Source organism: Trachurus japonicus, chromosome 6 (assembly GCF_045865225.1).
Source record: "Trachurus japonicus isolate A0001 chromosome 6, Traja_1.0".
NCBI lineage: Eukaryota > Metazoa > Chordata > Actinopteri > Carangiformes > Carangidae > Trachurus > Trachurus japonicus.
This window is the reverse complement of record NC_140912.1, coordinates 9,454,400-9,478,676: the sequence shown is the minus strand read 5'-3', so window position 1 is coordinate 9,478,676 and position 24,277 is coordinate 9,454,400. Positions and strand designations below refer to the sequence as shown.

Here is a 24,277-nt window from a genome sequence, read left to right as displayed (position 1 = left end):
TAAATTAATCAACAAGGGAGCCAAACAAAGACATACCCTGCAGTTGCTCAGCTCTTCTGCTCTCACTATGATGGTGCCACATTTCTTCCCTGGGATCCCACTAAAAATAAAAAGAGAGAAGAACACAATATTTCCATTAAATTCAAGCGGCCACATACTTCACGCTGTGGGTTTATGACAGGTGGACGATGCAGTAGTTTCACAGAGTTACAAGGAGAATCTGAGTGGTTTAAAGCAGGTACGTTCAAACACAGCTAGTTCAAGAGAAACCACTGAAACTGTAAGTTATTATAGATATTTTTTAAATCTTTTTTAATCATTTTTTTTGTTGGTTTGTTTTCTTAAACACAGCTATTTGCATGAGCCCTGTTCACTGATACATTGTGCTTCATGCAAACTTCAACCATTAGTGCTAACCCTAACCCTTGGAAATATAACCAGTATTTAACATCATGTGTGTCTATAATGTTTTTCTTTCACATTGCACAATAGAAGTTTATTATACTGGTTTACATTAATTACCATAAGAGTACAGATTCTACTGTACATAATCCATATTGGTTTGTTGTTTATTCTACTCACATCATTGTATCATTCACTCATAAACAATATGTCTGTAAACACTTTACTACACTTTGATTTCCGCTTTGATGCGAAAGTGCACTGATTGAGTGCATGATTCTATTCTATTCTAATCTAATTTAATCTATATGATACTGTATAGCACATGTGCCTCTTGTTTCCTCGTGTAGCATTTATTCATCTCACTGTAGCTTCAGGAGAGATAAAGCATTGATGTCTGTAATAATCAAGCGGTTAAGTATAATCTAAAATGCTCAAACTGAGCAAACACAAAATGTAAAATCCTATCAACTGAGACCCCCCGCAGACCCGGAATCAAATTTCTCTTCATCTCAGTCTCTCACATCCATTGCCTGATTGTCTAAATAAATATTAATGAATGCTGCATAAAAAAAGAACATCAAAATAACGTTACCACAACCGGTGACATTTCAGCTGCAGTGTTTGTTTACATCCTGAGCTGGCAAAGCGTAATATTCAGCCAATAAAGCCAAGGGAGACTAACCACTAAAAATAGACCAAATGAATGCCACAGACCCCAGGCCTGATTCAGAGCGAGGAAGGACAGAGATAATTTCATTTGGCTAAGTACTGTCCAGTAACGGCAGAGAGAGAGAGGCAACGATACCACATGTGGAGAAACTGATGGCAAAAGGAAGCAAGGCTTTGAAAGCCCCCCCCCCCCCCCCCCGTCACCTGAGACACACTGCCGCACTTTGATGCACAAGGAAGCATTCAGTGAAATTAATTCACTGTATGAGCAGCACAGAGATTGCTAAGAGGACAGATGGACAAATGACAGAGGGAGAGGGACGGACAGTCACAGGGGCAAAGAGAGGATGAGCAGAGTCGTTACATGGACAGAGAAGTGGATGAGAGACTGCAGAGTGAAAGCCTGAAAACATCATGGTTACATAAACATACATGGTTGTTTCCACTAAAATGGCTTGGTAGATGGCCGTTATCAATATTTCATATATGTGTAATAAAGATGGTATCTGACATTCTGATAAGGTGGCATGTTAAAAATAGAAAACACTCAGTGGAGGCACAGTTCCTCCAACACCCAAATACACTATAAACTGCATGCAACAAAATTCTATTTTTAATCTGCCTCCGGATTTGCATTTGCACAATACCTAGTGATTTCTTCATTTTTCTTTATTGTCCAGTTCCCAGCTGTGGCGGTTGTGTGTGTGTGCGTGTGCGTGAGCAAATGCTGTCCTGGAGACACCTACTGTGATGGGAACTACCACAAAGGTGTTAGTACATCTCTGTCTGTGGACAGATCAGACAGATGTGGACTAATGCAGACAGACCCCTATCATTGCAATAGTGTCACAACAGTGCAACATAAACTCATTAATGGTTTACAAGTGCAGTTGAGATCAATATAAGGGAGAGATCAAAGATGTGTGTGGTCCAACCCACCAATACTGAACACATATCTACGAATGTCTCCATGACGATAGGCTGGTGTTTATCCATTACATATGCTGTCCAGTTATGTATGCATACTAGATTTATTAGCCTGTCTGGCTTTATGTGTTTTAACTATTAACTATCCATAATGTACTTTTATAGGGCCATTACTTTTGTTATTTTGTAATATAAACAGACAGATTACAGTAGTAACAGAATTGACATTGCCTGTTTTCTCACACATTATGCATATGAATGTTTATTAATTTACACAACAGATGGATAAGCATTACTTCTCATCATTAACCGTGTTTAATGTATAATGAAGTTAACTCTGTGTTTGGGCTCCAGGCTACTACAAACAAAACACACCTGACAGTGACAGATAAACTAAAGGCACACATACAACATCTAGCACTCTCTCTCACTAAAAGTGTGTGTGCGTGTTGGATGGTGCTTCAGTGTGTGACACAGAGATGTCCCCGCCCCTCACATATGTTCTTTGAAAGAAAAAGAGACAAGTGAGCTACTTTCTAGACTTCTCTATATAGAGAAGAACCGATAACATTAGTGTTTATGATACTTTAGTCATTACACATTTAACTCTGTGTTGGTACCCTTTCCTACCTGTGTTTGTCGTTATAATTAAGTCAAGTGCAATAATCATAAAAGAAAAAAAGGAAAAATATTTCCTGTTTCACAACGGAAAGAAAGAAAGTTATTTAAAAAGTCAAATCAGCTACACCAAAGCATGAAAGCAAACATCTCGCCATGACACTTTGTCTAAGAAAGTTTTAAGACAGTCGCCCAGAGACAAAACAAGGTTCTTGATAGACTTTGGTGACTTATTGTGATGTAAATTGGTTTTATTATTCTCTGATGAATATACATTATAAGAAACACGATCCCACATTATCATAACGTCACTGTGTTGTGTGTGTTTAGAGCATATTGTCATCTGAGTTGTCTATTTTGCTCTTTTTTTGTGGGTTCAACCTCCACCTGACTGAGCAGTGTGATACATTTGACTTAAGATGCTTTTTGTTTTTTGTGCTTAGAGGCAGTGGAGTGAGTACACAACTACACACAGACATTACTCCCCCACCCCACCCCACCCCATACACACACACACACACACGCAGATAGTCATGCAAACTCAAGCAAGCATTACAGAAAAAATACAGAATATCTAAAAATATTTTCATATATCTAAAAAAAAGCAGGATAAAAATGATGCAGCACGCAGGTATGCAGGGACAGACACACACACACACACACACACACACACACACACACACACACATATATTGTCAGTGAGTAGACAGTGAAGAGAGGTGATTACATAACTCGGCGACAGAAACACATTCTTACATCATATTTCTTGTGTGTCATTCTTCAGCAGACCCATTCAGCTCATTGAGTCTGCAGCCCCCCCATCCATCCAAACACACACACACACACACAAAGGGACAGACAGACATTTATGGATGTAGAGGCCAGTACAGTAACTCCATCTCAGACAAACACACACACACACACACACACACACACACACACACTGCAGGACAGGGGATGGGGGTCAGACTACTGCTGGCTCGCTGCCTCAGGAGGAAAACTAAAGCAACAACAAATTGTTGTCTTCTGTGAGAGAAGAGGAAAACGCTGCAGCTCAGTTTGCTCAGTGAGTTAGAGGACAGTTACAGTGCAGCTGAGATCAAATGAGACGCTCCGACCCAGTTCACCAACATGGTAAAATAAACAAAAAACGAATCTATTCTTTCCTTTTGAGAGCTTAGCCCATCCCGGTCTTATGAGGAGCCTTTGATGGGTTTAAGAGAAGCCGTCTGAGTGTGTGTGTGTGTGTGTTTTCTTGTCCTATATTTTAGTTTTATTATTAAGGTTTTGTGTGTGCGTGTGTATCTTTTTACAGTACTTGATGGCAATACTTAAAAACACACAAATATTTAATACTTTATAATGCACATACTAGTATGCGACATTGAGTTACTAAATCTAAATCTTTAAATCCTAATTTGGCTGAATATAAACACATCTGGACCACAACAGCAGGGCCTCCTTTATAATGGTCAATGTCACTCACTGACTGATCATATTTCCTCCATTGGTCGGCCAAATGTCATGTGACTGAGTGGAAGTTTCCTCATGGCCATTGCTCTTTAGGAATGAATTGGTGCAAACAGTTTACGTATATCAGGGGGCATTTACAGCCTGTAGTGTTTTCTCCTTTGAATCCATGTCACAGTTTGCTCCACCTGTGCATTGTGAACATAACAAGTGCTCCAGGTTTGTTTTGCCTTTTGCAACTGAATCTTAGTGCTGCCACAGACAGATCACAGAGGAGGAGAGAGGAGAGAGGAGAGAGAGGAAGAAGGAAGCAAACAGGTAAAGAGCTGGAATCACACTAGAGAGAATACGTTTTTATTTTGACCTAATCTTGTTTGAGAAAAGCCCTCACTTTTTAATCCTGTCTGAACACCAACAGCTGTACAACAGCTTTGCTTGAATACAATATAGTTGAAGGAACAAGAATCAAGCAACAGAGAGTCAGTACCTCTGTGGTGCTTTGCTTTTGATATTTGGTGTTAGTGACAGTTCAGTCAATATTAAGAGTGCATTGACATTTGATTCTTACTCCCTCTAAATATAGAAGTGCCACTTTTACATCAAACCCTTTGTTCATAACATTTGCATTTCTCTTGGTAAAACCCTTCTTTGCCTCTGCAGCCATGTGGGTGATCATAATAATGCTCAGTTCTTCCTCTGTTCATGCAAAGCAAGCTGTTGTTTTCACATCATTTGTCTGGCATGTTTGACGTTAGAGACATTTGACATTAGAGAGGGATTCTGAACATTGAAACAACGAGAGGGGAGAGACTTCTTGTCCACCAGAGGGGGTTTCCATGTTTAGACCGACCACACACAGCAGCAAACATGAAACCTTTCATGCGCTGGCTATAGGTTTAATCAGTATGTTGTTATAGTAATCAGCAATAAAGAAGAAAATCAGACATGTATTCACAGGAAGATGTGCCTGATTATTTCTTTAGGCTTCAGTTGAGTCAAGGCCACTCCAGAAAACGAGCTCGTGGCTCACCACTGACAACATCCCTTTGGGTGAGCTGTCAGTTTCCACTGCTTGCTGTTTACCATCTCAACATGTTTACACTCTGTCATTAGTCCTGTTGCTGTTTAACGATTCATCTCATTTAGCTGATGGAGACAGTGTACGCTTTCATCAACATCTCAATCACCATCTCAGATGGAGGAGAATCTAACATCTAAATGTGAGCCCAAACAGCTTTTTCTATAGCACCTGATATGGAGACTCCCCGCGGCTGTACCTTGCCCCTTTGCATTCAGCTATGAATATCTAATTAAAATAGCAGTTGGTGCTGCTGTGCGCGCAATGGTAATGTGTGTGTGTGCACAATGGTAACTTACATCAAAGGTTTTTCCAAGCGGCTTCCCAGAGAACCGACTATTTCACCCAGTGTGCAGAAAGCCTGGCCCAGGAAGTCCTGCATGTGTGAAAATACAGAGGTGAGGACTGTGCACGGCAGAGAGAAACATTCACCTGGTCATTTGTCATTTGCACATCACAATATTTGCTGAGAATCAAGAACAACAACAACAACCCTTTATTCTGCTTCCATGTCAGTAGTGTGTTGCAAATTTATGATAATGGAAACATCCCATTTTGATTACAATTGATATTTACCAATAGCTATGAATTCTCTGTACAACACGTCAGTTTCATGATTTGCACTGGAAATTCATCATTTCTATTAAATAAATACACATGTTACTTATTTGGCATATATGTTCCTCTGCTCTAGAGACACTGTGCTTCCCCACGTAGAGTGTTTCCCAATATGGAAATGCCTGTGCTCCAAAGGCTCTTGTATTTCACACCATACTCTCAAAAGAAGGAAAGCTGTTCAATTTTTATTCAGATACATGTATGCAAAATGTATTTACAGTGTGCTTATAATATGAACTCTGCAGAGGCAAACACATCACAAAAAAGGTTGTTGTTCCGGTTGTTAAGTATTACAAGTTGTTCCTCGGGCGTTCGCTTTACGTGTTGTAATACTAAATGTCGAATCTTTGGCACTGAACAGCTTCCCTTCTGTTTTCCATGTATATTTTTCACACTGACATGGAAGCACAGCGTGCAGACAGACCCATGTCCTTGTTGATCACTGTAGGGTGACCACAAGAGAGGAGCCAGTTTGGAGAGGAGGAGCCTTTGGCCACAAAGCAGAGATAGGGGAAAGGGTAAGAGAATGCCTGGACTGATTGTTCATGCACTGATACTGAGGTCCCCCCTACCAGATTGTGTATGGATGTGCATGAGTAAACGCGCATGTGCGTGTCTGTGTGTGTGTGCAAAAATGCTTGACAGATGAGCCATGTTGAGTCCGGCGGGCAGAAAGCTGCTCCAAAGATCTTTGCCGGTGCTGACCAAATTTCTCCTCCAGCCAAGGTCTCAGAAGAAAAAGAGATGACAAAAACGCTCTGGCCTTTCCATAAGAATTGTGCTGCTAGCTGCCCCAGCCCAATGCCTGCTACGCCTATCTACAGCTAAATCTACAGCTAGAGGCTCAAGGGCCTTAAATTACCAGGCTCAGTGGTGGCAGTAGGAAAAAGGTTAGGAGGGTATCTTCGAGTACAAATATCACAGCTGATTCCACAAGTACAACACTCCCTCTTAAAGTTCCTCTGTTCGTCAGGCCACTAATATCAAACATCCAGAGACCCACTGTCCAGTCCTATTGTCACATACATAAGAGCAGCAGGGCTCGCGATTCTGCATTCTCAGTTATGTCCAATGTTTCACCCTACAATGTACTTATCGAAGTATTGATGAGGAATAGGCCACTATGTATAATTTCTTTTTAATTTTTTTTATTTAACCTTTATTTACCCAGGCAAGCAAATTAAGAACACAAATCTTATTTTCAAGTGCAGCCTGAAAGAGCTAGAAGCTCTATAACACTGTTCAAGGGTTAGGAAAAGACTGTGGTTATGAAAAAGGTGACCATTACAGTAAGGTGGCCATGACAGTCTCATGTGCTACTGTACGTGCCTGATCAACATCTTGACCTTCACAGCACATTATTTTCAGCATTGGCACTGCACATTGACAATGAATGTAAATCAGGAGGTACAGACCTGTCCACTATGAATGTAATTCTCAGGAAACTGGACCCTCTAGTTCTACAGTAAACTAAAAGACACTGTCCTCCAGTGAAAAACCAAAAAAAAAAGTTGTATACATAATATGAAGTGTGCAAAAGCCTAATTTAGGTTGAAGTTGGGGTGGTCGAATGGGTCAACAGGACCTAGGAGTCTCATGCAGAAAAATGAGGAGTTATATACAGGCAGGAAGGTTAAGCAAAATAATTTTCCAACTTCCAACCCTAACCAAGTGCCTCTACTGCCTAAACCTCACTAAGTAGTTTTTGTACCTAAACCTAATGAAGCTATGACTGTTATTGTAGTAACCATGGCAAAGATCAGTCTGGTATGCCAGTACAGTCAAGGGGGGTTGTATGAGAGAGTGACAAAACGACATACATGTATGTGGCTATAAAAAAAAAACCTCTTTGTTGTTGGGGTTGAAGGATCTCTAAAGATGAATTATAGCAGGAATTGTGTCTTTTCATTCCTATGAAGGGGCAGATTTCACCATAGTGTTGATCAACAAAAGGCAGTGGTTCCACCGGTGAGGAGTTCTTGTTTCTTTTGAAAAATGAGTACAAGAACGTTGACAGATTAGAGAAACGCCTGACAAAGGTGAGTCTCACAACCCCAAAGATTTATGTTCAGATCCCTTGGGGTCGAACCCTCGGTTGGAAATCTCTGTTTTAAGTCCACGTCCAGAAATACTCTACATTCAAGACTCCGCACAACTTTAAAGAGTCTAATGAACTTAACAACACAAGATATGTATGTGTGCTTCTTTATGTTTCGCTACGTTTCATGTGGGGTTTAAAAGTTTGCAGTGAAATCTCACTGCTCTCAAACAGATGTGAGGGAAAGGGAACACACAGCGAGTTAACTTAATTACTGCCTGCAAACAAAGAAGCTATTTTCCTGCCTGGATTCATTTGCTAATCATCAAGTTTAAAATAATGAATAAAGTCTCCAAGAGTAGATTACTGTTTGTAGGAATTATACTGGTGTATTTTACCACAAAAATAAACACTAGTAAAAAAGAAAAAAGAAAAAAAAGAATTGGGCACTGGCACTGGGCCGTGACAAGTGTACGCTAGCATGAAACAGCATTATCAACTTAATCTAAAAGGAAAGAGGACACTTAGCCCTTAATTAGGTTTTACTGTATGCTGCACATCTTCCCCTGCAGCCATATGTGCACAAGGTATACAAACCATATGGCACAGAAAAACATCTGCTGTGATGGGAGGGAGGAGGCATCTTCAAACGCTGGCATCCAAGCTGCCAAGATAGATACTGTACTTGTGAGCACTGTTAAACATTTCCTGTTATTTATAGCCATGTGACTGGGGATGGACTGTGCCTGAACAATGGAGCCATCACTGTGTGCCAGACCTCCAATCCCACACATCTACAGCAACGACAGGACGCATCCAAGCGTCCTCAACCTTCATGCTGAGACTGAGTCGCTGTGCTCACATTGCTGGGCGCTCTTAGTAGAAGCCCGGGGGCACGCTGGGGCTGAAGCTGAGGAAAATAACTCTGCCTGCCCTGCAGTTGGCCATGAGTATGAGCCTGGTAATGGGAAAGGGGCCGGGGCTGTATGTGTGTGGACATGGAGCCCAGGTTGTGGACAGAAGTGGAGCAGGCCACTGGTGGAGAAGGGTGAAGGACGGGGCTGTAGGGCTGTGCAATCTGACGTTGTAATTGAGAGGTTGGAAGAGTGTAACCAAGAAAGGCAGACTGAAGAGTGGGGAATAATTTTAAACTGCAGTCCATCATCAGATATGACACAGGGACACTGAAGATGCTTAGAACTTGCAAAACATTCCCATGGGAAGAGAGCATAAGCAGCATCAACAGACATCTGATAGACATGACAAAGCTGATATAACCTCTTTATTAAAGCCTGTCTGCTGACAGTTATCTCTAATGACTTGAAGCCATCTCTTTCTCTCTCCCTAGTAGTGATTTCTGAATGCCCAAAGACACTAAATGCTTTGATTCCAACGGCATCTTTTATTAGAAATCAGCTTTTTTATGTTGGTAATTTTTTTATTATGATCAGCAAGTGCTGATAACAGACTCATTAATCCATGATGAGTCAGGTTTGAAAATTGTAAAAGTCTTGAAGAACAAAACAAGGTTCCAAAAGAAATACAAATTGACACCTGCCTTTGTTGAGTTACTTTGTAGATGACTCAGTCTGCGTAGTGTTTGGATTAGAGCTACGCTACGCTCTGAGCAGCTCACGGCTCTGCTCCGCCATTCTAAAAATAGCTTGCACCTACTCCTAAAACTATAGGGATTATCGCAATGGGCCAATTTGCCACTAATGTTGAACTATCCCTTTAAGTTTGAGTTGGCTGAGTATTGGCTGTTGCTGAGATTAGTGAAACCAGGTATGCAGAGGTGGCAGCTGGGCAAGTGAGTGATTGTCAAACTTGGCAGTTGTCAACCATTGTAGCTCTGGGTGATGTCCCAAGGAATCGACTCTTTGCTCTGGTGAGGACGCGATTCAAGAACACTTGAAAGATGCACTAGTGGAAAAGAGAGGTAACAGTTTTCTGATAGAACTAAATTGAGGAGGTTAGGTTGCAGGTGGACCACTGAGTGGGCCATGACTTTATGGTTGGTCAGCCTGTCAAGCCAGTGGGCTTGGCCCTGTCACCGGCAGCTGAGCCTAAGCAAATACAATGTAGATTTCAGGCTGGATCAGGGGGTATCTGCAGAGAGTAGGAGTTAAAAGCAGCTTAAATGCTGAATGGAACAGTGTCACTTGTCATGGGGTCCAGCAGATTCATTAAGGCTTAGCCTGATATTCCCTGCAGCATAGATAAGTGGTCAAAATATTATTTAACATGAATCCTGGGTTTCCATAGGAATGCACATCCAACGTGTGTCCTGATATCAAAGAGACTGTATGGGATTATGAGTATGAAGCCTCTTGCTCTTCCACTGCTAGCAAACAAAGGCAGGTAGGTCAGAAATATTTCCTCACAGTGGTGTAAAACTCTTCCAAATATCTGGCACGGGTCAGAAAAATCCTAAATCTTTTCTTTGAGAGAGTTTAAATGCCATCACAGTTGCTTTGTTCCTGTTAGGTCACTCTTACCTCTGACATTCAGATTCAAATCAGGTTGCTATTGTACTGGAAGAGTAAACATTTGGCTGTATAATATTTCCATGAATGCATGACTGATTGCTGAACAGTTGAGGTGAAGGAGACACTCACGTGTTTAGAGAGGTTGTCACTCTTGCAGTCTAAATCGTACCTGTGGAGAAGAGAGGAGAGATGACACATCAGAATGGAGGCCACGATAGGTTGCAAGGTTTGAGCAGGAAGTCTGACTGAATAGCTGTCAAAACACAAATTAGTAGTCCATGACACAAGCTTCTCTCCCTCATCACCTTCCATTAATGCAAGGCACTTCTCCACTAATCACAGCAAAGAAGCTGTTCAGGTTTAAAGTAGGCCTGTGATTATGGCAGCAAAAGCTTTACTGATCTGATTTCATGCATGAGAGTACAACAGTATCATTGGACTTGGTATCATTAATGACTGTCAAATCTTAACACTTAACAGCATATTTTCCACTCTCCAAGTACTGACGTGTTAGCAGCGGTAGTTCATACTCAACTGCAATTTCATAATATGTATTAATTACACAAAGACATAATGGAGATCTGTCATCTAAAAAAAAATTAAAATATTGTTATGGTACGTGGTATAATGCTTGAAAATAATGCAACACAATAAATCTGTTGCAGGAAAAGAATCACTATTTTTTCTTGTCATAAGTTGGCTCCTGCAGCAGCATTACCCATATTGCAACTTGATCACTGACTCTTGCTACTGGCAGCTACAGTAGCCCAGCAGCATAGGTAGCACAGACAGTGAAACTGTATAGGGGTGTAGAGTGGGCCCAGCTAGATGGAAAATGGACATGAGCTGTATGTTGTGTTGAAGTAATAGTAGCTTTTCTTTTCTTTCTTATTTACTGTTTCACTTTGTGTTGAAGAGGAATTTGTCGCAATGGTTTTTCATTGATATGATTCATTAGGTGATCATTGTCAGTTTTGACTGTCACAGCACTATCCATAACTTTCTCTTTAACTTTTGTACTTGGCAGATACAGTAATCTAGGTAACATATTCCCACTGCAAAATTCAACACATAGTTGGTACTTTATAATACACACAATTTTGTGTGCATATCTATGTGTGTGTGTGTGCCTCCGAACTGAGGAGACCAAAGGCCTGTCATAATAGTGTCACTGGGGCCCAATGTTACTAGCTTATGTTATAGCAGTAGCCTTGAGCTACAGTAAGATAGGAAGTGAGCTACATACAGTAATGTGGGTCTGGTAAACTCAATTCTTTCCTACTCAACACCCCCAGATTTTTCCGGTCTTCTGACTCAATCGATGCCAATTTATTAAATTTCACACGGATCCCTCTGGAGCCAGAAGGATTTGCATAGCTATATTCACATAGCAGTAGCACTTCATGTGTAAAACGGAGTTTCCCTTTAGAGCATGTAATTTTCTCTCTTGTTCTCCTCAAAGTGAACAGTACTCAATTTGGAAAGAAAAATATGTCTTTGTTAGAAGAAATAATGGATTTTTGTATGTACTGTACATGTAGGAACAGAGAGAGCAATTTATAAAGCTGTATTTACTTTCTGTAACCTGTCACCTTCTTAGGTGTCTCTGGTGTATGTCAACGTGCGTGTGTGTGTTTGTGGTACGTGTGCAGCAGTGCGTGGTGGAGTGTGTAAATGGGAGAGCCTGGGTGTTTCTTTCTACAGACAGCATGCCATGTACGATAAGGCGCCTGCTGACAAAACTCAGAGACGTAGTGTGTCACTACAGGAGGGGGCGGAAGCTCCAATAGGCCGCTGTTACTAATGTAATTCCATAAGAGCAATGAAACATGGTGCTGTTACGCAAACGCAACGTGCCGCCGGCAAAATGCACAGGTGCGCTTCATGTTCTATTCGCCCCGTGCCTCTGTCACTCCCAAATGTTCATAAATGATTCATTTAATCTCATTTAATAATGAGAGAGAGAGAGAGAAAAAAACACACTACTGATGTACAGTATATGCAATGGATGATTTGGTTCCACACATTCACACACACACACACACACACACACACACAAGAAGGTTTGCAGGAGTAAATGTCCCATGGCGCCTCGTGAGTGCACATTTGTTGTGTGTGTGAGTTTATGTGGATGACATCACTGCATCGGCACTGGGCCAGACAGGATTTCTCTTGGTCCTGTGCTGTCTGTCTTGCGGGAGGGGGTGGGGGGGCTGGGGGGCTGCTCAGAGCTCCATTTGAACTGAGCAATGATGACTAATGATGGCACACAAACAAACAGGGCCGGAGAGGAAGGCAAACAGCAGACGACAGTGCACTGACACTTGAGCTCCATTTCCTAATAGTTTAATGAAACCTTCACAAGGCCTTTATACCTTCATACAAGATGTTCAACACATTTCTTATGAGCACATATTGGATTCTTTGCTTGGTCATGACAGATTTTCCTCAGCATTGTATTCTACCAAAAAATACTGTGATAAAGGAGAGGGAATGACGGCAATTTTTATCAGAGTTTCCCTGCCACATTGAGATTAAAATGCAATGAATAGCTCCATGGGGAATACTTTATATTGATGCACAAGGATGCATTGTTGAATGGCAAAATCATTTTCAAATTTTCAACAATTCGTTACAATTTGTTACAAAACATACATTTTAAATTCATATTGCTGGTGTCTGCCATATGTTATTACAGAAACGACAGGTAACCATGGCAGGCTAGACCTTGTTATTTGATATTGTTGTTTCTGACTCTGTGTATTAGCCTACCTCTGCCAATCAGGTTCTGTTTTCATTTGTGTCTGTTTATTTGTTTTTCAGCTGGATTCCTACACCAAAAGCACAGAGCCAATTCTTTGCAAACATGGTGGAACAATGGGCTGGGGTCAACCCCATTCAAAATGTTATCTGATTTTATTTATCGTATTATATTGTTACTGTTGTTTTGTCATTTGTCTTGTATTAGCTACTGTAATTTAGAGCAAACTGGCACAAGAAAATTTTGTCAGGATAAGAAAAGTTCTATCATATCATCTCTTACTATTTTCTTATTTATACATTTTGAGATTTTCACACTTGTTTTTCATTTTCTCAAAATAATATTTGAATCTAGGCCTAAAAAAACACATTGTTTTTTACTCTGTAGAATTTGAGATAACAATCCACACAATAATCTGCATTCTAGGCATTTAAAAAAAAAAAAAAAACATTATTTTATTTTTCGCCAAATATTGGTGGCATTAGAGGTGGCTGAAATAAAACATAATATTGTGATTTTAATTTATTCTGGTTCATACACAAAGCCAAAAAATATTTGTTCTCATGTCATGCAGATATTGCTTTTTTTTTACACTTGTTTTCACTTTATGTATTGGCTCTTCTATTGTATTGCTTAAAATCACAGTCCACAGTATAGACACTGCAATCTACATGTGAATGAAGGTAAAATACATTATGTTGGGTATAAGAAAACAAAAATCCTGCTTCAACCAGAAATTCCAAGTGTAGATTAAATATCTCCAATACAGTGAAATAAACAAAGTAAATACAGCTAGATTCCTCTTTCTCACACTTGCCACACTTGATTAGACAACTAACCACCCGATGTGTTTCTGTGTGTATGTGTGTGGGAGGAGGGTCTCCTGGCTTCAGTGAGCATCTCAAATTTCAGTTCTACGCAAAAAAAAAAAAAGAAAAAGGAAAAAGCTAAGAGGAGCCCTGAACATGGCCAACAGTAAGATGAGGGTTAACAGGATTTCTAGGCATGGATAGTAGCAGAGGAAGTGAAGTGTGTCGTGGCTTTGGGGTCTACGGGTAAAGAGAGCGTGGGATGGTTCAGCAGCAGCAGCAGCAGCAGCAGCAGCAGCTATACTGGTGGTTTGCGGGCAGCTCAGCATTGTCTGTCTATTGATGTTGTGAAGGGATGTGAAGCACTGAGTGGAAGTGGAGGGAGGTGGAGGTAATGAAGGGTTGCAGGAGCTACAGTGTAAAGACTTCCAGACCTCAGGACAGAGACTGGGGAGAGCACGAGTAACCAGTGGTTACAAGTGCGTAGTGAATGTGGATGGGCGTGCATGCATGTGTGCGCGCATCTGTGTGTGTCTACACATGCAGGCATATTACAGCTCAACATGGGAGCAAAGGAAAGCCTGAGAAGCAAAGTATAAATGTGTGTTCTGGAGGCGTGCAAGTGTGTGTGTGTGTGTGTGTGTGTGTGTGTGTGTGTGTGTGTGTGTGTGTGTGTGTGTGTGTGTGTGTGTGTGTGTGTGTAGCCATGTCCTCGCTGCGAGTGATAGTAGGCCCATCAGCCCATAAGACACTAACGGAGCCTGATGCTCACCCACAAGCCATGTGGAGAGTTGGACTAGCTGAGTGCACAGACACACATAAACACACACACACACGCTCTAAATCTACACTACATTTCTCTAGCACATGGGAGTGGAAATGTACACACATATGGTACAACAAAAACCAATAAAAACCCATGCACACACACACACAAACAAGCTCACACAAACACACCCCTTAACCACCCCACACACAGCAGCACACCAGTTACTCATACAAGCCTTGCCCAGCTAACAAAGAGCTTCAGCCATGCTCACGTAGACAGAAATGAAAACACACACACACACACACACACACACACACACACACTTCTAAAGAAGAAATCTCCAAACACACATATACTCAGATTCATACACCCACACTTTACATCATGTACACACAAACAGCATTATGTTTTCATCACACATCCTTATGCACCTAAATGTATATTTTGAGTCTTTTTATCTGACACAGTTTGCACATAAACCTGAACACACACGCACAGTCAAACAGCCAGCATCTCTCCTTGACCTTCACTGCAACCTCCCACAGTTTGTAAGCAGCATGTGCCCCTGCTGACAGGCCAACAAGTAAACAAACAAAAGAGCCGTTCCATATTTCATGAGCTATCATGAGAAAGTACAGTGAATATGCGTGAGGCTGGAACACAATAGAGGAAAAATCCTGATTATCATAATGACTTGGACAGGTCGATGTTTAGGGCCACACGAGGACATGACTTTTGTTTTATATTCAACATTTACCGGCAACATGACTCTAAATACAGGTGTGTGGATGAGACCAGATGTAAAAAAAAGTATTCTTCGCTACGATAAATACTCAGTCTGTCAGTCTTAGTACACCTGAACCTAATGAGCCAATCAGAACAAGCTTCTAATTATATCAGTCACATTAGCTGCCAGTTCACTCACTGATAAGCTAAAGAAGCATTGCTGCCAATTCAGCCACTAGCTGGATTACACAGCTTCAGTGAGTTGAGAGCTTAATCAAACTGACATTAATATGACATTTACACAGACTCTATAGTGTTAATGCTGCAGAATATTATTTTCATGTCATCTAATATTTAACAAATATAAATAATAAATCAACCATTACATGGTTTGTTTGTTTAGTTGTTGACCTATTTTCAATCCTTCCCCTTGTCACATTACATATTTATGCTTCTATTTAAACTGAGAGCAAACAGCAAAAATTAAATCACCGGTCAGTTCCGTATACATCTCTCAGGCTTATAATTTTGCCTCAAGATGGTGAAACTTTCTTCTGACAGTCTGCTTCTGTTGACGTGACTGCATCAAGTCATTGCTGCAGATTTTTCTGCAGCACATTCAAGCCGCCAATCTCCTGTTCTGAAGCCTCGTCGTGTTTCATGAAACCACCACATTTTGAGACATGGAGCATCAACAACCCTCTTAAACAAGGCATTTAAAGTTTAATTGTTTAATATTAAATAGAACAAAAAAGATATGTAGCCTGCCTGAGCCTGTTTCTCACACCACTGAGTAAAAAACACAAGAGACTGTGGAAATCCAGGGGATGAGCTAATTCAGAAACACTCAAACCAAGCCACTAGTCAAAGTCACAGAGATGAGTTTTTCTTTATACTGATGTTATGATTGCTGACACATGATTGGCTGATTAAATAACTGGATGAATAAGAAGATGGAAAGGCGTTCCTGATAATGTTTGCAAATGATATGACTAGTGAATATGATGGGGACTTGAAATGAGCTCTGAGGAATCCCTGTGGTGTTTGTCGTTCACAAGCAGCTGAAGAATCTCTTCTTCAGGATAGAGCAGCTTCTTTTTTTTTTTTAAAGGTAAGGTCTGAGAAAACTCTTCGCTGACCCAGAGATACCCAGTGCTTAAGGCAGTTAATTAAAGTTGCATGATCAACTGTGTCAAAAGCAGCACTTAGGTCTAAAAGGATTAAGACAAAGCAGTCTCCTGCATCTGCTGTTCAAAAGAGGTCATTTGTTTCATGAAGGATTTTTCTGCACTGCATAGCAACCAAAACTATTAATCAATTTCTTTTTTTAAACGAATGAAATTTAATTAGAAAAAAAAAACTGAATTTCAAAAATGTAGAAAAAAAAATGGGCAGAGGAAGAAGTTGAAATAGTTCAATCATTCCATTAAAACTGAAGAAATACTCATCTTTTTATTGCTGAAATGTAATGATTATGATCTATTTTTGGAATTGCTGGGTTTATTATCCACTGTTGAAATCTGGGCCTGGTGAATGAGATGAATTCAAATGGAAATGCTGGTGAAAAAGTGGCACAAAAACTTGTCTTTTATTTAAAGGGGAGAAGACTTACATCTCCCTCTGCACAGACCATGAATATTTCAGATTTAACTTTGCTCCACACAGAGCTTCACTCTCACCCACGCCTGCACAACACACACACGCACCAACACACGCACAAGTCAATTGTTGACTTACAGGTCAAAGCGTAGGTTCTGCCGCTCCTCAAAGAAGTAGTCCAGGATGAATTTGCGAACAAAGTCAGGGTTGAGGGTGTTGTCTATGACTTCTGTCCTGCCAAACTAGAAAAGACATGAAACAAGGAACACATGATTAATGATATGATATGCTATCAATATTCATTCAGCTAACTAAAGACTAAGACCAGTAATACTAACACAAATCCAAATACTGTGAAGAATCTACCTGTCAATTTTTAGGGTCTCTTACAGAAACAAAATCTATTGATATTGACTTAAAGGAATCTTGTGACAAACCACTAACACTACAGGAAGTTTTATTGGCCATTGAACACTTCAAACTTAATAAATCTCCAGGCACAGATGGTATTACTTCTAAATTTTATAAAGCCTTTTCTAAACAGCTTGCACCTTTCCTCTTAGGTCTTTTCTCAGAATGTATAAGAAATGAATCGCTTCCTCCTACCTTAACCCAAGGCCTTATATCTCTAATACCAAAACCAAAGAAAGACAAACTTTTTATTGACAATTGGCGTCCAATTTGTTTACTAAATAATGACTATAAATTATTTGCGTTGATTTTTGCTAAAAGAATTAAATTTGTTTTAGACTATATAATTGATGAAACTCAATCCGGCTTCATGAGAAATAGACATATTTCTAACAATGTCAGATTAGTGCTTGATTTAATTGATTATTCAGACTTATGCCTTGATGAAAGTTTCATTCTTTTTTTAGATTTCTACAAGGCTTTCGATACAATCGAACATAAATTTATATTTCATGCCCTAAAAAAATTTGGTTTTGGTTCGTATTTTAGCAGTGCCATTAAAACAATGTATACAAATGGAAACTGCTCAATCAAATTGCATGCTGGTACTTCTCCCCGTTTCTTCCTCAAACGCGGGGTCAGGCAGGGATGCCCTATATCTCCTTACCTTTTTCTCCTATGTACGCAGTTACTCACCGACTCCATAAAGCTTAGTCCATTAAAAGGTATCTCTATGGCGGGCAACGAAGTTATCATCAGCCAACTGGCTGATGATACAACCTTATTCTTAAAAGATAGCTCTCAGATACCTTTAGCCATTGATTTGATAAGTACTTTCTCTATTGCGTCCGGACTTTGCTTGAATGTAAAGAAATGTGAATTGCTTGCTCTTAAATCCTGTAATATCCCTTCCATAAGTAATATACCTGTAAAAGACTCTATTACTTACTTGGGTACTGTCATTACTAAGGATAAGGAAGCCAGATGCGATCAAAATTTTAATTTAATTATTGATAAAACCCAGAAAATATTAAATCAATGGCTGCAGAGAGATTTGTCATTGAGAGGCAGAATTTTGCTGACCAAAGCTGAGGGATTATCCCGTCTTACATATGCTGCTTTATCTCTTGATGTTAATAAAAAGATCTCAAAAAACATTGACAAGATGTTATTTAACTTTGTATGGCGAAACAAAAACCATTACATAAAAAAATCAGTAATAATGAATTCATATGATAAGGGCGGTCTTAACGTCTTAGATTTTCACACTTTGAATAATACATTTAAAATTAATTGGCTAAAACAATTCCTCAAGAAACCCTCTTCAATTTGGAACTTCATACCAAACTTTATTTTCTCTAAATTAGGAGGCTTAAATTTCCTTTTATTTTGTAATTACAATATTGTAAAAATCCCCTTAAAACTATCCAACTTCCACAAACAGATGCTTCTCTCCTGGTCATTAATCTATAAACATAATTTTTCCCCACATAGATACTACATATGGAATAATAGAGACATTATATATAGAAACAAATCCTTATTTTACCCCCATTCTTTATTTCAGAAAGAAGTCGTATCAACTCCATATGTAATAGCTTATTGGAATAACTTTGTTAATAACCTTAATTGGAAAAAAATCTGGAATTTACCTGCTAGATATATAGTTAATAATAAGGTAAAAGAAGTATCTTTTAAAATAATCCACAGAGTTTACCCATCAAAAGTTTTTTTACAACGATTTAAAAAAGATATAGATTTAAACTGCTCTTTCTGTGTAGGACACCCTGAAGATGTTTTTCATTTATTTTGGTCTTGCCCTTTCTCAACTAAATTATGGGAAGATATTTGTAACCTGATTTGTTTTTCGATTGAACCTCTTTTTTCCCTGTGCTTTGAACATGTATTGTTTGGCTTCACTGACAATCCATCTTCTAAAGAAAAACAATACTATATCATCAATCTTATTATACAATTAGCCAAATGGCACATTCATAAATGTCGTTACACTAATCAAAATCCACTTTTTCTTATTTTTGAAAATGAAGCCAAACAATACATTAAGTCTATTAAAAAATCCATCAACATGAAAGCTATAAAGACTTTGAATTTATGTACACTATATAATGTTTTTGTGAAAGCTTGTCTCTGCATTGTCTGTATTGAAACCCCCTGGCGATGTTCTGTTGGTGTATTGAATTGTATTGCACCATGATGTCTTAATAAAGTTTCTAAAAAATAAAAAAAAATACTAACACAAAAAAATAAAATAATCACATTTATCAAAGTGTTAGCATGATAACATGCACATTTACTAAATCATGACCGTCTCCTTCCTAATATAAACAGCTTAGCTTGGCACAAAACTTAATAATGAGCTATAACAAGGTGGTAAGGTGAAAATTGCTCACACCACCACCTCTCTCCACTCCCCCCACCCCTGTACTCACCTCTCTCCATTCCCTGTTGGCTATTCCTTGAGTGTACAGCACACAAACTGTTGAATTAGAAAACAAGGGAAGGAAGAGAAATAGGAGAGAGTTTAGACAGATTGATTTACTAACAGTGAACACAATGCAAAAATGTCAGCTGATAGCATGTTCTTTCCATGGACTCAACATGAGAGGAAAGCTCTCTAATTAAATGGCACTAGAACTTTGCCTGGCAGCATAATGATATTTCAGAAAGGGGAAGAGGAGGGAGGGACAGCGAGGATGGGATGGGGTTAGTGGAGGAAAGTCCTTTTTATTGACATTCCAGCATATCCGTCTTGGAGTGTTTTTTGATGACGGATCACTTGCGACAAGAAAGCGAGGCAATCAGCCGGCACTAAAATGACATTTCATATGCATCAGAGCAGCCGTTACTGTATTCACACACGCCTGTCACATGGCAGCGACTCACAGCGACTCGCAGCTCGGGAACCCCTGGGGACTGGACATTTGTAAATCTGCTGTAATTGGTAAAATGTTTGTATAATAAAACAGTGTGTGTAGTTTATGGGATATGTTTTGTCATTATGAAAATATGTCATTATGTTTCATTCTGCTGACTTATTCTTATAGGCTCAAAAGTGACCTCAATCCCAACGAGTTCACCTAATTAAATAAAAGTTGTACGGTGTATGTCTGTTTAATAGGCACACGTTAATACAAAGAAAATTAACTAGGATTATTAAGGGGAAAAAATACAAATAAATGAGATAACGATTATATAACAATAAAATAAAGATCCATTAGTGCAAAATGTAGAAGATTACAAACAGATTTACATTCTAATGAAGGACAGGAGAGGCTGGGATTAAAAACCCACAGTTCTGTGGTTACTGTTTAGAAAACTGGGTTTTGTGGTAATGTAAGAGCTACTTTGGTTTCAGTAAAGATTAATACTTAAAGGACAATTCCAGGCGAATTCAACTCAGGGGTGTATTTTCATATCATTTTAGGTCTAAAAGAATGAATCTGAAGATTTTCAGTTTAATCGCTCCTGTTTTGCGGTAGCTGCGTCTGTCCCTGCATCGCCACGGCAGCAATGAATGGGAGTGGATGTAAGTTCCGCTGTTTAGGCTGTTTACAGCCCTCAAAGCCGCAATTTTTTTCCACAGACAGCATCAGATGGCTACTCAAACATGCACCGAGAAGTTTATTTACTTCAAGCAAGCCGACATGTTTGTAAAACTAGATCTAATTCAAAGTCTCCCGGAGTCTCGCACGAGACCCAGTTGCCGTGCTCGGTGTGTTCACATGCAGTGGGAAAAGCTACCGTTTGTGTCATAAACACAGGAATATCAACTCTTTACTTGCTTCAAGTAAAAAAAACTTATCGGCGCATCTTTGAGTAGCCATCTGACGCTGTCTGTGGAAAAAAATGTACACTTCAAGCAAGTAAAGAGTTGATATTCCTGTGTTTATGACACAAGCGGTAGCTCCTACTGCGCCTGAATACACCAGCACTGCAACTTCGGGCTCGCGCGAGACTCCGGGAGACTTTGAATTAGATCGACTTTTACAAACATGTCAGCTTGCTTGAAGTAAATAAACTTCTCGGTGCATGTTTGAGTAGCCATCTGATGCTGTCTGTGGAAAAAAATTGCGGCTTTGAGGGCTGTAAACAGCCTAAACAGCGGAACTTACATCCACTCCCATTCATTGCTGCCGTGGCGATGCGCGGAAAGACGCAACTACCGCAAAACAGGAGCAATTAAACTGAAAATCTTCAGATTCATTCTTTTAGACCTAAAATGATATGAAAATACACCCCTGAGTTGAATTCGCCTGGAATTGTCCTTTAAGTCATGTTATAAAATGGAATAAGTTATAATTAACTCATTACTAAATAGTGATTTTTTTTTCATAGATAAGTGTCAGAATGTGTACCATCTCACTGCAATTATCTGATTAACCAAAAAATATCTACATGAACAGACACAGTAGTTATGGTACAGTATAAACAGATATTGACTTATATTACAGTTTAAAATACTGTATGTATGTTTAAATATCATGACTGCTTTTGTTTGTGTAGCACTAATGAATACTAAATGGGTGCACTTGAAGGCATAAGATACTGCAAAAGACTACCAACATAAGATTGGTATCAGTATTCTCTTCCACTAAACTCCAGTAAAACAAAAGTACTGGAGTACGACAAGTACAACTTTGACATGTAGCTGCTAAGCGGGTAAGGCTTGTTAATTGCTTGGCTGTGTGAAACAACTTATATCTACAGTAATGTCTGTGTTGTAATATTAACTTCCCTGCCTGAAAATTCCTCCATTTCTCCCCTTCTGTCGAATTTGTCTGATGAGGCACTAGAGTGTATTTAATGTCAGGACAGTGGTGAAATGATGAAGCAGCCAGTTGGCACTAAGAAGACATTTGAATTCTCGCAGCCTCTTCAAACACATCTGTCACACAGCAGGAAATTATACGTACTACAAAGCAAAGGTGCATATGCTGAGTCGTGCATGATAAGCTGGTCATTGTTTTTCATTATTCTTTAAGAGAGTGGTGAATGATCAAACTCATCAAGCAAAAAAGAACAAACAAGTTCAATCCTGAAAGCTGGAAAAGCTGAATACTAACCCTTAGAGGATTTGAAAGCTAGTACAAGTAGTAGAGAAAAAGTAGAAAAGGTGAAACTACAGTAAGATTAAGGTCCTATAAACAGAAACACTCTCGTAAAAACAGAACCTGACTTCTGATCTTGTGACATTTGATTATGAAGGCAACAACTTCCACTGCACTGACATATATTATCATTAATTATACTGCTAAGTAATTGTAAATTTATGCCTGAGTTAATGTATGAGCTACCACCAACTGATGAAATGACTTCTGTGTTTTTACTTTAATCACAGACTCATTAACGGTTGCAACTGTGAGCGAAACCATCTTTGGTTTCAGAATCACCAGGCCTCTCTGATGAAGTGTTTCTCCCTGTGAACTGACATTTCATGTTTTTGAACGTAGGTTGAGCACAGAAAGACAATATGATTATTGTGTCAAGAACTGATGTTTGAGTTCCAACAAAGCCAAGTTTTTTGTTTTTTTTTCAATGCGGACAAAGAAAACACAAACATCCTACAGTGACATTCCCCTGTGTCTGGCCTGGTGGCTCAAACTTGCCATGTTTTGGGACACTATCAGTCTGGATGGTGTATGCTGCATCATGGATGGTGTGCAGTGGGCATGGGGCTCAGCTGTGGGAACATACAGTCGTCCTTTAATCTTACCACAAAGCACCAGATGACACGTGGTCTCTGCATTATTGTGCGGGGGGAAAAAGCTATACATCAATCACGCGCCCATAAATAGCGATGTGCTCCTGGCTGCCGTGCAGGTGCCCTTTCAACTCTTCCTATTTATCAGGCTGATGATGAGGGCAGGAACTTGACAATAGCACCGCTAACATCATCTCTGCTCTGAATGTAGGAGATACTGACAGTGCATACTTTGATAATGGCCCTGCCTGATTAATGCCCTTTTCCAATCTGCTGAAGCACACTGATCAAAGCAGATCCACATTCACGCACCGCAGGAACAAATGCACACACGTATAATAAACACACGGCAACATGCACAAAAAAACAGAAAACACTGGATTGTTGTCGAGCTTTATAAGCTAATATGAATATGGTACGTGAACCTGCCCGGGGCCTTGGATGTGTGCACTTTTTGCATGTGTGTGTGGCTCTGCTGAGGCGATCTAATGCTGTGTGACTGGGGCCAGTGCTGTCAGCAGTGCAGAGACATGGACGCAGCACAAGTGCCTCCTTGCATAAACGTTGGGGCGGGAAGGGATGCTCATCCTCCCTCTCCCACCGTCTGACACTTAAAGGTCCAATCCACCATTCGTGGAGCTCATCAATTATGGGTTCACACACACACACACACCAACCAATGCTAAAAACGCTGCTGTGTTGGCTGTGTGCAGCAGCACCCAGGTGGCAAAGTGCTGAATATTTAGGAAATGCAGCAAGGTGATTCTGCAAAAACTGCATGTTAACCGAACCCTGGATAGGAGGGTAGAAATAGAATATGAATAAATTTTGAATTCATTGTTTCAGCAGCATAGGAGCATAAAGGGTATATCTTCCTCCCATCATGTGTATTTTTAAAGGGCTTTTAACCGACAAGGCTGTCACTGTCTGTTACAGAAAACAAAGCATGAATAACAACTGAAGACAGCAAGGAACTACTTTACAGTCTTCAAGCTTGTCTTTGCACGTGTGCCTGAGTCCGTACGAAAGCACCTGTTCTAAGCATCTTGGGAGACTGGTTTTATTTATCATTTTGAACAAGAGAGCTGATAGGACAATATTCACAATATATTCATGTTGTGACCTGGTAATCACATCAATTGCAGTTTGTGTACCTAATTTGAGTGAT

At 39.8% G+C, this 24,277-nt stretch overlaps 1 protein-coding gene across 2 annotated transcripts in view; it reads right to left on the bottom strand.

The window, feature by feature from the left end:
- Positions 1-24,277, bottom strand: part of LOC146985564 (copine-8-like) — a 65,890-nt gene that overhangs the window by 23,578 nt on the left and 18,035 nt on the right. For both annotated transcript variants that reach the window (XM_085778634.1, XM_085778635.1), the window contains exons 3-7: positions 19,838-19,884; positions 17,115-17,218; positions 10,442-10,481; positions 5,467-5,543; positions 37-100 (exon numbers count right to left, since the gene is read on the bottom strand). In XM_085778634.1, the coding sequence (XP_085634760.1) occupies positions 37-100; positions 5,467-5,543; positions 10,442-10,481; positions 17,115-17,218; positions 19,838-19,884 (332 nt within the window). The remainder of the gene's footprint in view (positions 1-36; positions 101-5,466; positions 5,544-10,441; positions 10,482-17,114; positions 17,219-19,837; positions 19,885-24,277) is intronic.